Genomic DNA, 14541 nt, shown 5'->3' with positions numbered 1-14541 from the left:
AACAATACGATTTCTTTGACCCATATCCGCATTGTAGTGAATTGCTGTTGCATCTGATTGTATTAATTAACAAAAATTATGAAAATGAATCAAATTTAGAGCAATTCTGAGCACAGACTGGTGCTTTAATGTGATTTATAAGACCTTTTAAATCCTACAGACAGGGAAAACTATCACAGTTGTGATTTTTTTTTTTTAACAAATGAGGCACCCTAAAATAGACATTATTTATTTCATGCATATTTTTAGATTAAACCTTCTCAAATGTTCTTTAAAACATTGAACATGCATTGAATATGTTCCCTTTCTCTCCATACATTTGCTTTTACGTTGCTTACTGTGAACAATACGATTTCTCTGACACACATCTGCATTTTAGTGATGAGCTATTGCATCTTATTGTATTAAATTACTACAATTATGAAAATACATCAAATTTAGAACAATTCTGAGCACAGACTGATGCTTTTTAATGTGGTTTATAAGACCTTTTCAATCCTACAGACAAAACAGGATCACAGTTGTGTTTTTTTAACAAATAAGGCACACTAAAACATAGATTAAATAAATGCAACATCTACAAATATACCTCCTAGACCGAAAAAAAAAGATGTCTGCAAAATTGTGTCAAACAATAAACGTGTTGAATTTAAACAAATTAAATTGAGTAATGTTCAACTTAATTTGTTTACATTTAGCCTAAATAAAGTTTACAACCACTTAATTTAGTAAATCCAAGGAATCACCCTTGAGTATTTTATTTTCAGTGCAGTAAAATATGCACAGTTGAGCTGCTAAAAGCGACGGCTGGCATATAAATGAGCAGTCGGTGTTATTATGGGCACATAACGGTACATTCAATACCTGGAGCGCAACTCTCTTATAACAGTCCGTCTGAGCCATGATTGACGTCTCCCTCGTCCAATCAGAGCCCTGCTCGATGACTTTACAATAGAACGCGGAGCCAAAGAGAGGCGTGGCCGCACGCAGGAGGCCAATAGCAGCAGAGCAGGGCGGGAGTTTTCTCAACTCGGGCTTTTGTTCTCAGTCAGGGCAGCAAAGAGAAGTTTGCTCACCGTTATTCCGCGGGACATCCCGTAGCAGAATCACAGGGATACACCGAGAGCTCGCTTATTTCCTTCAGGGAAATCATTAAAATAAGATTTAGAAAGCTCACATTGTGAGGTGGGAGGATTTACAAAAGAGCGAACTTTTTAGTTTAGCTCACAATGGAAACTCCATCATCATCACCACCATCATCATCATCATCATGAGAGGAGTTTTACTGCACGATCTCTGACAGGATTTTACAGCAGCTACACCTCTTCAACTTTCCTCAAACAGAGCATAAAGCAGTTTTAAGGAATACCCCTGTGGATTAATCAACTTTCAGCGCGAGTTCCGAGTCTCTTTCTCTCCGTTTTAATGGATATAATGCTGCAAATCTGAGGTGAATGTATGAGGCTCGGGAAAACCCGGACTGCATCTGCGATCATGGCGCTTTCAGGTACCTCCACGCACCTCGTTCTGCTCGTGTTCTGGACTTTATCGCGCTGTTCTGTCTCCAGTCAAGTTCGGCAGGAGTTTGAGGTTCTTGAGGAGCAGCCGGTGGGCACCTATGTGGGCACCATCGAGACCAAACCCGCCTTCACGTACAGATTCAGCGAGCAGCACAAACTTTTTTCCATCAACGCGACGACGGGCGTCATCTACACGTCCTCCGTGATCGATCGGGAAGTTCTGCCCGGGAACATCATCAATGTGGTGGTGCTGTCCAGCCAGCCGACTTACCCGACTGAAGTGCGCATCGTGGTGCTGGATATCAATGATAACGCGCCCGTGTTTCCCGACGCGTCGATAGTGGTGTCGTTTAAAGAGGACGCGAGCAGCGGGCGGCAGGTCATTCTGGACACCGCCACCGACGCGGACATCGGTAGCAACGGAGTGGATCACACCACATACCGGATCATCAGCGGGAACGACCAGCGGAAATTCCGCCTGGACATCACCGTCAACCCGAGCGGAGAGGGCGCGTTTTTACACCTAGTCTCCACTGGAGGGCTGGACAGAGAAACGACTCCATTCTACCAGCTGCTTATTCAAGTGGAAGATAAAGGAGAGCCCAAAAAGTTTGGCTATCTTCAAGTAAACGTCACTATTCAGGATATAAACGACAACCCTCCCTCTTTTGACCATGAGCAGTATCAGACTAGTGTGTTTGAGGATGCTGCCGTCGGCTCTAGTGTGCTGCAGATTGCAGCCAGTGATCTGGATGAAGGTGCAAACGCTGAAATAACCTATCTTTTAGATGAGGGGACTCCTTTTCAGATTGACCCCAAGGCTGGGACTGTTGTTATAAAGGAGGGGTTGGATTACGAGACTAAAAGGGAGTATTCTCTCACCATCCACGCTGTGGATAACGGCGTCCCTTCACTTTACACTAGAACTGAAGCTACTGTTAAATTGCTCGATGTTAACGATAATGACCCCGTTGTTAAATTTCGATACTTTCCTACGACTTCCAAATTCGCGTCAGTGGATGAAAACGCCCAGGTGGGCACTGTTGTAGCACTGTTGACTGTTTCTGATTCAGACTCGTCCACCGCCAACGGCAACATCTCAGTTTCTATACTTGGCGGAAACGAGCAAAGACACTTTGACGTGCACAGTTCGCCCGTCCCCAATTTGAGTCTGATCAAAGTGGCCAGCGTGCTAGACCGAGAGCGCATTTCATCCTACAACCTCACTGTTTCAGTGTCAGATAACGGCAAGCCCTTGGCCCGCTCGTCTTTCGCTAGTCTGGTTATATTTGTGAATGATATTAACGACCATCCGCCCATATTTCAGGAAGCCGTGTATAGAGTAGACATCAGCGAGGACATTCCTAAAGGCAGCTACATTAAAGGGGTTTCAGCCACAGATGGAGACTCCGGGCAGAACGCCAACCTGCGCTACTCGCTGGTGTCTGGAAACAGTTTGGGCTGGTTCGCCATCAGCGAGAACAGCGGTTTGGTTACCAGCGCTGCAGAGCTCAATAGGGAAACAGCCTCTGAAATAGTGCTCAATATCAGTGCCAAGGACCAAGGCCTGCAGCCTAAAATATCCTACACTAAATTGATAGTCAACATCACAGACGTTAACGACCAGGTACCTACTTTCACACAAAACACATATCACGTTTCCATAACGGAGCATTCCCCTGCGGGATCCGAGCTTGTCGTGCTCTCCGCCACTGATTCAGATCTCGGCCCTAATGGTACGATCCGCTTCTCATTTGATTCAGAAACTCCTGTGAGCGATCAGAATAAATTCAGACTAGATTCCACATCAGGACGTTTGAGTACGTCCACAGAGTTAGACAGAGAGGAAGAAAGCTCATATCTGCTCTACATTAGAGCCACAGATTCAGGCGCCCCCCCTCTGCACTCCGTCTGCAAGGTGAATATCACTCTTAAGGATGTTAACGATAACAGTCCGGTGTTTTACCCCATGCAGTATTTCGCTAACATTAAAGAAAACGAGCCCTCCGGCTCATCTGTGACAACGGTAACCGCTTCAGATCCAGACCTAGGCCGCAACGGCACTGTTAAATACGCTATCACCGCTGGCGATTCCTCTAAGTTTCACATTAGCAGCACTTCTGGTAAAGTTACGACGTTAGTGGCGCTGGATAGAGAAGAGAAAACCGCGTATCAGCTGCAGGTCACTGCGACAGATGGCGGCGGCTTGCGCTCACACACCCCGGCTATAGTCACCGTCACTGTGGTAGACACGCAAGACAACCCGCTGGTGTTCGGTCAGAAAGACTACAGCTTTGTTATGTTTGAGAACGTGCCCGTGGGCACTATTATCGGCACCGTGTCGGCCACCACAGTGGATCTGCACACAAATATCACTTATTTAATTGCATCCGGCGATCAGCGCAGTTTGTTTGGCATTAAAGCAGGCCAGATTACAGCGTTAGGGCTGATAGACAGAGAAGAGCAGGCTTTCTATCAGCTCAGGGTGATCGCTAGGGCCGGGGAGGTCACAGGGGAAACTTTAGTGAACATTACAGTCAAGGATTTGAACGATAACGCGCCTAACTTCATGCATAGCGTCGAGCATGTTAGTGCTGTTGAAAACTGGGCTACAGGTCATCACATATTCCAAGCTAAAGCTTCAGATCCTGATGAGGCGACCAATGGGATGATTGTATACAGTCTCAAGCAAAACCCTAAAGGCTTGTTTCACATCCACGAGAAGCATGGCTTAATCTCTCTCACCGGCCCTCTTGAAGTCACCACGAGTTCATATCAGCTGGAGGTCGTGGCTTCTGACCTGGGCGTCCCTCAGCGCACGTCAAGCCTATTCCTCACTATTAGTGTGTACGACGTTAACGATAACGCTCCAGTCTTCGACCAGCTCTCGTATGAGGTCACCATTCTCGAATCAGAACCCGTCAATAGTCGATTTTTCAGAGTTGAGGCTACTGATAAAGACTCTGGCGTCAATGGGGAAATCGTGTATGATATCATTAGCGGGAACACGCGTGATGTTTTCGGGATTTTCCCTGACGGGCAGTTGTATATAAAGGCAGATCTGGATAGAGAGGTGCAAGATCGCTATAGTTTATTAGTGGTGGCTAAAGACAGAGCGGTCGAGTCTCTGAGCGCTAGTGTTAACGTGAGCATCCTCCTGGATGACATCAATGACAACCGTCCGCTCTTTAACAGCACTAACTATGTGTTTCACTTCGAGGAAGAGCAGGAGCGAGGCGCTCTAGTTGGACGGGTGTTCGCTGAGGATAAAGACTTCGGGCCTAACAGTGAAGTGCGGTATTCCTTTGAAACGCCGCAGTCGAATTTTGAGCTCAACGCAATCACTGGCGTATTAACAAGCACTCTACAGTTAGACCGAGAGTCTTTAATGAGGCAGAGAGGCGCCGCGGTGTTCAGCTTTACAGTGCTGTCCTCAGATCAGGGTCTTCCCAAACCTCTCAAAGACCAGGCCAAAGTGCAGGTGTACATACAGGACATCAACGACAACCCGCCCAAGTTCACTAAGGACATTTACCAGGCCTCGATCGCAGAATCCGCCCAGAACATGACACAGCTGCTCCGAGTGTCCGCCTCAGATGTGGACGAAAACAAAAACGGCCTCGTCCACTACGACATCACCGAGGGGAATGAGGAGAAGCAGTTTAGCATCGACAGCAATTCCGGTCAAGTTACTCTAGTGGGGAAACTAGACTACGAAACAACACCCTCTTACTCCCTCAAAATCATCGCAGAGGATTCTGGGAGCGTCCCTCTGTCTTCAACCTGCGTGCTGAGCATCAGCGTTCTGGATGATAACGATAACTCTCCGTCATTCCCCAAATCTACACTCTCAGTGGATGTGCTGGAGAATATGAGGATCGGGGAGCTGGTCGCCTCTGTGACCGCCACCGATTCCGACTCCGGATCCAATGCTGATATCACATACAGCATCTCCGCCACTAATAACCACGGCACGTTCAGCATCAGCCCCAACACCGGCAGCATTTTCCTCGTCAAGAAGCTCGATTACGAAACCCAGTCTCTTTACAAACTCAACGTCACAGCTAAAGACAGCGGGAGGCCGTCCAGATCCTCTTCAATCCCGGTTATCATTCATGTACGAGATTTTAACGACAACCCTCCTGTTTTTACACCAGGAGACATTTTTAAATCGATCCCCGAAAACCTCCCGATCTCCACTTCTGTGATGTCCATAACAGCTCACGACACCGACGCGGATATAAACGGACTGCTGGAGTACTCTATTGCGCTGCAGACCCCTCGGGGTGGACATTTCCGCATTGATTCGGTGTCTGGAGTGATATTCACTAATAAAGACATCGACAGAGAGTTCTCAAACCTCTTCGAGCTCACGATCAAAGCAACCGATCAAGCCGTGCCTGCAGAGTTTCGTCGTTTTGCTCTTAAAAACGTCACGATATGGGTGACGGACCAAAATGACAACATCCCCACGTTTATCTCGCAGAACGCTCTAGTTGCTGAATCTAACATCGTGATTGGGTCAATTCTGACCACCGTGTTGGCGTTTGATCCTGATGAGGGTGCGAATGGGGAGGTGGAGTACGAACTGGTGAGAGGAGATTCAGACACGTTTATTATGGATCGGTACAGTGGGGATATTAGACTCGCGTCTCAGCTAATTCCCTCAAAACTCATCTATAGCTTGATGGTTTCTGCTACAGATCACGGCACTGACCGAAAATCCTCGAGGACTGAGCTAACTATTATTCTCCAGGGTACCGACGGTCCAGTTTTCTCCCAGCCCAAATACATCACCATACTGAAGGAGGGCCAGCCAGCAGGAACAAACGTCATCTCTCTGGATGCCTCGAGCCCACGTGGCGCCGGCACCAAGGTGGAGTATTTCATTGTCTCAGTCCGAAGTGGAGGAAAGGCCGCTGGACGGCTTTTCACAATCGGACGCCATTCAGGAGTGATCCAAACGGCTGCCGAACTGGACCGGGAGCAAGGCTCGGATTTGTACCTCCTAGACGTGTACGCCATTGAAACAGACGCCAAACAGCCCAGAACGCAGCATGCAGAGGTGAGCTTTCTGTTTGACTTCTTCTTTAAGGTGATGCTTCTTCTGAAAGGAAATCTAAGGGAACATATTTCCCAAACATGTGCTGAAGTCATTTGTGTGAATGTGGTGGAAAAACCGGAGCGAAAATATCCAAACTAAAGGGGGGAAAAGGGTTGGTGCATTACTAAAGTTCCTGCTTGTTTTTTTCTCTTCCCCCTGTTCTCTTTTTCAGAAGATCTGGGTTGTATTAAGTATAAATTGCTTTGCACTTGAGAATGTGGGCTTTGTTTTTTGGCAGGCGAGCTGTATTGTTTCAGCTCAGAGAAAGAGAGAGCGAGAGTGAAGGCCTTAACCCTTGTGTGCTGTTGGGTTGTTTTCATCCACTCTGGGGTGATTTAGTCTTAATTTGGCTTCAGCTCTCTCTGTGTTTCAGCAAATAGAATAATTTTTGTTGACAATACCTATTTTGACATATTAAGTGGCCTTAACTAATATGTACTTACATAGGAATTAATAGTTTGTTACAATCTACTTATTGTGTAAATACATGTATTTACTGTGTACTTATGCTTGATTAAATACATGTAAATACATCAGTAATTAACTTTTGTAATTGCATTTGTAAATACACTGTTGAGCATCCCTTACACCTTAACCCACCCTTAAACCTACCCATGCCACCAAACCTGTCCATAACCCAACCTCTATCCCAACTCAAAAGCACCACACGTGTTCTTAAATACATTATGAACACAGTAAGCACACTGTATTTATTTTTCTGATGTAAGTACATAGTAGTTGAGGACACTTAATATAAAGTGGGACCAACATATAATTGAAGAAAATGCTTTGAAAATGTTCATAAACTCAACAATACTCTCGTTTCCTTTGGTGATGTTGCTGCTGTTTTTGCTTTATTGACTTCCATTGTGATCACATTTATTGTTTGTAAAGTCATGAACGCAGGTAATCATGCACTCATGAGTGTTGCTGGTTTTCCCTGTTGGGACGAGGGACAGTGTGTCACTTTTACTGTTGATCATCAGTTGCAGCGCAAAAACACTGTTGACTTATATACATGGAGTTATGTTGAGTATAGTGTGTGTGTGTGTGTGTGTGTGTGTGTGTGTGTGTGTCTGTGTGTGTGTGTGTCTGTGTGTGTGTGTGTGTGTGTGTGTGTGTGTGTGTGTGTGTGTGTGTGTGTGTGTGCGCGTGCATGTGTACCTTCATACGTCTGAGAAAATCCAAATAAGCAGCTCAGCTCTCAGAACATAGTAAGTGTACACTAATCTGCCGTTATATATAATACCATATAAATAACTGAAAATTAAGTGTTTTTTTAATCTAACAATGTGGTTTTCAAATTAAACTTAATGTAATTGGGTATGCAAAATAAGCTTGGATTAAAACATGTTTAATTAACTTTACAGTTGACTTATTCTCAAGTATAAAGAGAGGGAGAATTCAATTCAGTTTCATTCATTCATTTTCTTGTCCGCTTAGTCCCTTTATTAACTGGGGTCGCCACAGCTTAATGAACCGCCAACTTATCCAGCACATTTTTACGCAGTGGATGCCCTTCCAGCGGCAACTCATCTCTGGGAAACACCCACACACACACTCAAACACTATGGACAATTTAGCCTAAAAAAATGATCACAGCACATTTTCAGCAGTGTATTATTATTATTGCTTTTGTTCCTCAGCTGATTATCTGCCATCATAAAGCATGCTTTAAACAGTCCATGCTATTTTAAGCTTTTAATACACATTCTAGATCGGTCACATACAGTAAGATTTGGTTCCAGTGGAGCAGACATTGTCTATTCAACTTATATTACATATTAGAACAACTCTAATCTTTTAAGTTGAGCTCACTCACGTTTTTTAAGCATGCATTACCTAATTTTTTAAGGGCAACTAGTTTCCTCTTATTTTTTTTAAGTTACTTAACTTATCCAGGCTAAGAGTGTACGTCTGCCTTATCTGCCTCTGAGCTGACTCTCTCCATCACTGCTCTTATGTCCAGTCTGCATCATTCTCAAACCTCATCCTCACTTCCATCTGCAGGAGGAGCCAGTTCTGTCCTTTTCTTCTCTCACGTACCATAGACCACAGTGGTCCTCACTAATACTCAATAATCAAAAGCATTGCCATTAAAATTAGATTTTTTCCCATAATGCAAATGTCATTAACACATGACTATTCATTCATTCATTCATTTATTTGTCAGCTTAGTCCCTTTATTAATCTGGGGTCACCACAGCGGAATGAACCGCCAACTTATCCAGCAAGTTTTTACACAGCGGATGCCCTTCCAGCCGCAACCTATCTCTGGGAAACATCCACACACACACACATACACTACAGATAATTTAGCCTACCCAGTTCACCTGTACAGCATGTGTTTGGACTGTGGGGGAAACCAGAGCACCCGGTGGAAACCCGAACGAACGCTGAGAGAACAAACACATGACTAATCAACATTATATTACTAGTATTCATGTTGTTATTGTGGCGAGGCAGTGGCGCAGTAGATAGTGCTGTCGCCTCACAGCAAGAAGGTCGCTGGTTTGAACCTCGCCTCAGTTGGCGTTTCTGTGTGGAGTTTGCATGTTCTCCCTGCATTCGCGTGGGTTTGCTCTGGGACATGCGGTACAGGGGAATTGGGTAAGCTAAATTGTCCGTAATGTGTGTGTGTGTGGATGTTTCCTAGACATGGGTTGCGGCTGGAAGGGCATCCGCTGCATAAAAACTTGCTGGATTAGTTGGCGGTTCATTCTGCTGTGGCGACCCCTGATTAATAAAGGGACTAAGCTGACAAGAAAATGAATGAATAAATGAATGTTGTTATTGTTACAGCGTATATTTATTGGCATATTTCACTTTTAGCCCTCAATCAACTTTGGCCCTTTATAAGGAAAGATTGGGCACCGCTGCTCTCATTCCACATAGTTGGCATGTAGTTACAATGCAACGTATAATCAACAAAGTGTGCAAAAGCAGTAACAACACTGAGTTTCTTTGTTCTGTTGAACACAAAGGAAGATATTCTGAAGAATGCTGAAAACCCTGCTTCGTTAGTTCTAGTTTTTCCTATGGAAGTCAATGGTTACTGATTTCCAGCATTCTTCAAAGTATCTTCTTTAGCATTCAACAGACGCAAGAAACATTTGCAAGCACTTGAGGAAGATTAAATAGTGAGCAAATGTAATTTTCTGTGTGAACTATCCCTGTAATCTCGCTCGCCTTGTGGGGAACTCTGGGTAAAATGTGTTTCTTCGGGCTCCTGCTGCGAGCGCACTAATCTCTCTTATCAGCTGCGAGAAATTCAACAAATCAGACGGCCAGACTGCGTGATTGCAGATATTAATAACACAGAAACCGCGGGATGGAACTGTTTGTTTCTTTCTCATTGTAATCGCTTGCTGGCCAGGAAAACACAGGCAAAGCTGCTAAAAGGGAAATGAGCGCTGGAGATCCGCGTGTGGGTCTCAGATACCTGTCCCCTACTGAGTGAGCGAGGGTATTAGTGAGATTTCGAGCGCTCCAGGCGATGTCAGAGCAGGGTGGTCCTAGAAACCCGGCTTTTGTGCCACCAGCTTTGCATGAACAGGCAATAAGTGACCATTAAATTCAGCTGACCCTCTAAGACACGCTGAATAGATTTTTCCTGAGCGGAGAGAGAGAGAGAGCTGGATAGAGGAGACATCTCGAAACTTAATCTGCACGTTCACTGCAAAAACATGCTAGCTTTACTTAGAGTTTCTGTCTTGTTTTCAGTCTAAATATCTAAACATTGATAAACCGGGAAGCTTTTTCCTGCACTAGTTTCCAGAAAATCCACCACAATAATATCAACCAAATAAATTTTGATTTTGGCCTCCATGTTTATTAAAAACATAAAAATTATGTCGCATGACTCCCTTAATTATTCTACATTCACACATATATATATATTACAGCGCTTTGTAAATGTTTATTATTACCATTTTGAGTCTCCCCACGCAGCTTGATGGAGCACTTGGACACAGAAGCCACTTCATGTGACATCACACTTAACAAGCGGATGGTGATGCAGAAAATTTGTAGCTCCGCCTCCTATGAAAATCTCATTTGCATTTAAAGCGACAGTCACCACAATTAGGATCAAAGCCTAAAAGGGTCAGTTTCAGAGAGTAATGCCGAGTTCAGACTGCATGATTTTCAGAGTAGTCGTGTCACAGATGTTTTCACACTGCATGAGTATCTGCGCAGGCGTTTCGTCGCTGCTTTGTTTACACTGCAAGATGGATCGGCGACAGGGACTTTCACATTGCATGACTTTACTATAGGAAGAATTGCAGACAACTTCGTCCAAACTACGTCTCACAGCCAAAAACACATCGTATATCTTTTGTTATTAACTACATAATGAGAAAGAAGCCTTTAATGGGGTAGAACATGTACATGTTTGCTCACCTGGGTTTGAAGGGAATTAGCCATTTCTCCTCAACTTAAGTTGATAATAAACTAATTTCTTTCTGTATGAAACGTCAAACAGACACGGTTGCTCCTGAGTCCTGTCAAACCTCCACTAGTTTTTCCTCCATTTCGTGGGTCCAAATAAACCGAAAAACCTTCTCCCCCAGCCTCCCGCTGGCCTGCAGCAGGTATACACACACACACACACACGGTAATGCCGCTCTCTCATTGGCTGTAGGTGATCGCTGATGTTATTTTCAGTCAGAACTCAATTCACACGGCATGATCTGAATCAGGCGAGGCAGTGGCGCAGTAGGTAGTGCTGTCCCCTCACAGCCAGAAGGCCGCTGGGTTGCTGGTTCGATCCTCGGCTCAGTTGGCGTTTCTGTGTGGAGTTTGCATGTTCTCCCTGTGTTGGTGTGGGTTTCCTCCGGGTGCTCCGGTTTCCCCCACAGTCCAAACACATGTGGTACAGGTGAATTGGGTAGGCTTAATTTTCTGTAGTGTATGAGTGTGTGTGTGTGGATGTTTCCTAGAGATGGGTTGCGGCTGGAAGGCATCCGCTGCATAAAAACTTGCTGGATAAGTTGGCGGTTCATTCCGCTGTGGTGACCCCGGATTAATAAAGGGACTAAGCCGACAAGAAAATGAATGAATGATTTGAGTCGCCGACAGCTCCTGATATTCAGCACGGCAAATATCTCGCAGGCATCGGCGACTCATCGGTGATTCTCTCAGATCGCGTCTTTGATCGTTCACACTGTGTGACTGTCACTCACGTGCACGAGCAGCGATTTACCTGTGATTTCCGGCATTTGTCGGCGATTTCTCAAAACCTGTCGGCGAGTCAAAATTGGGGTTAAAATCACGCAGTCTGAACTAGGCATTAGTGAACGTTATCTGTGTGCTATTCTCAGCTCAAACACACACACACACACACACACGCACACACTCTAGAGACATCACAGACGCAATTACATCTTATAAACAGAGGCCTCCTTTAAGTGAGTTAAAAATAAAACAATTAAGTTATAATATAAGTTTTAATATAAATTACTTTATAAATTAAGTTATATCCCAGTAAACCCAACTCATATTAAATAAGTAGTGTGAAGGAGCAGTGAGCGTGGTGTTTTTGAGTGTGAGTGTGACGCGCCGGCATTGCTCCGCTAAACTCTCCCTCGAGGGATAGAGTTAAACTCAGGATCCAGATGAAACTCTACACTTGTGGGTTTGTGTGCGCAGGCCTGTGCTCAAATCAAAAACAAATGTGATTCAATATATGTGCGTGTGTGTGTGCGTGTGTGTGTGTGTGTGTTTTGGAAATTTCAGCTGGAGCTGAAAATGTTTTATTATTACGGGCTTGATGATTCGTGTTTATGAACTGGATTTCTTCCTCCTGCATGCTTCGGGTTTTGAAAATAGCTTCCCGAGAGGCGTCGCTCTGTTCCTGAGAGAGAGGGAGAGCGTAATTAAGGCCAAAACTGTTTGCTTTTCTTTGCTTTGCTGAGATTTGTGAGGGGTGTCCTCCATTGTTTCTGCTAATGACGTGCTGGAATAACTCATCTGAGCTTGTGTTAAAGCGTCCAGCAGAGAACTGAAGATCTGTGTGTGTGCGTGTGTGTGTGTGTGTGCGTGTGTGTGTGTTCGGTGTGTGTGTATGAATATGAGTCAGTATTGGGTTCAGTGTAGTGTTGTGCTGTTCTTCCTCCTGCAGTGGTTTGTTTACAGCAGCTGAAAGTGATTTGGGAAAGTGAATCAGGATGATTTTGCTGGACTGAAGGTGTGGAGACGCGCTGGTCCTCTCTCCAGTGCTCATCCACTGCAAATAATGCTGTTCTAATGGAGAATTCCTGTCTTGTTTCTAGTCCAAATATCTCAATATTCTTAAATCAGTGCGCATTTTCTAGACAGGAATGAAGTATAGTGCTATTTTCAGAAATAATGAGTCAAAATAAGGAGAGTTTCTCATTTAAATAAGCAGAATAATCTGACAGTAAGTAATCTGAAGTGCACTCAGAGTCCACACTCCACACGTCCACACTGTACAGACCATCACTCTAGATCTTTATTAGCTTTAATGTGGTGATCTGCTCTTCAAGCACTTCCACTGTGTGTGTGTGTGTGCGTGTGTGTGTTAATCAATAACGAAGCTTTGACTGAATCTACTGAGTTAACTCACACACACTTCCTGAAGCCTGACCTACAATACATCACTGTCAGCCGTCAATAAGACAAACACACTCACACACACTCAAACACAAACACACACAAATGCATGCACGCACGCGCACACACACACACATACACACACACTCACAAACTTAATCACTCACACACTTGCACATACACAGGCTGAAAGACTAAAAGAGCGCTGAACACACTCACACCCAGACACTCACACACACACACACACACACAAACTCACACATATGCACAAACACAAACACAAACACACACACACACACACACACACACACACACACACACACACACACACACAGGCTAAGAGACAAAAAGAGAGCGCTGCAACACACACACACACACACACACGCAGGCAGAGAGACAAACAAAAAGCACTATGACACACACACACACACACACACTCATGCTGAGTTTGCTCAAACACAAACAGCTGTTTTCATTTATGCAGCAAAACACACACACACACACACACACACATATGCGCCGACCACTGTGCTATTTGCATATAACCACGGTTCTCTGTGTCTCTTTAAAGTCGCAGCATTACAGCAAACATCCGTTTCTACACACACAAACAAACACACACATTCATTCCTCAGCTCACATGTAAGAAAGGTCGAGTTTACTGCTCTTATTTATTTATTTATTTATTTATTTATTTATTTATTTATTTATTTATTTTGTTAGTTAGTTAGTTAGTTAGTTAGTTAAAGTCAACCATCACTAGTTCTAGTCGAGTTCATAGTCATGTGATCCTCTGTAGAATGCAGAGAAACGTAATACTCACTGAAGTGCAGGATGAAGTGTGTGTTCAGTGGTGTTGTGTTGTTGTGTTGTGTAAACGTTCGCTTAATGTTGTGCATTCAAACCATCTATCAGCCTGGGGCGGCTCGAGTCATTTCAGCACCCCTAAAAAACATTCACTGTCAGTAAATATTTATTTATTTATTTATTTGTATTTGTTATTCTATTTGTTTTTTATTTACTTATTGTTTATTTTATTTATTTATGTGTTTGTTATTTTATTTATTTGTTTATTTTATTTGTTATTCTAATTATTAATTATTTGTTTATTATTATTACTTATTTGTTATTTCATTAATTAATTAATTAATCATTTTGTTTTATTTAATGTTCTATTTGCTATTTAGTTGTTTATCTTCTTATATTATTTTTATGTACTGTTTTTTTACTTATTTATTTATTTAATTATTTTATTTGTTATTTATTTAATGTTCTACTTATTTTGTTTTTATGTATTTTTATTACTTATTTATTTATTTTCACTTATTCACTTATATATTTATT

At 43.6% G+C, this 14541-nt stretch overlaps 1 protein-coding gene across 2 annotated transcripts in view; it reads left to right on the top strand.

Annotated features, from left to right (window-relative positions):
* Positions 1 to 1080: 1080 nt before the first annotated feature.
* The window catches only part of fat4 (FAT atypical cadherin 4), a 104215-nt gene continuing 90754 nt past the window's right edge, over positions 1081 to 14541 (top strand). For both annotated transcript variants that reach the window (XM_073922402.1, XM_073922401.1), the window contains exon 1: positions 1081 to 6585. In XM_073922402.1, the coding sequence (XP_073778503.1) occupies positions 1459 to 6585 (5127 nt within the window). In that variant the 5' untranslated portion in view covers positions 1081 to 1458. The remainder of the gene's footprint in view (positions 6586 to 14541) is intronic.

This window comes from Danio rerio, chromosome 14 (genome assembly GCF_049306965.1).
Source record: "Danio rerio strain Tuebingen ecotype United States chromosome 14, GRCz12tu, whole genome shotgun sequence".
NCBI classification, from domain to species: domain Eukaryota; kingdom Metazoa; phylum Chordata; class Actinopteri; order Cypriniformes; family Danionidae; genus Danio; species Danio rerio.
Note: the sequence above shows the minus strand (reverse complement) of the source record. Positions and strands in the feature narration are given on the sequence as shown.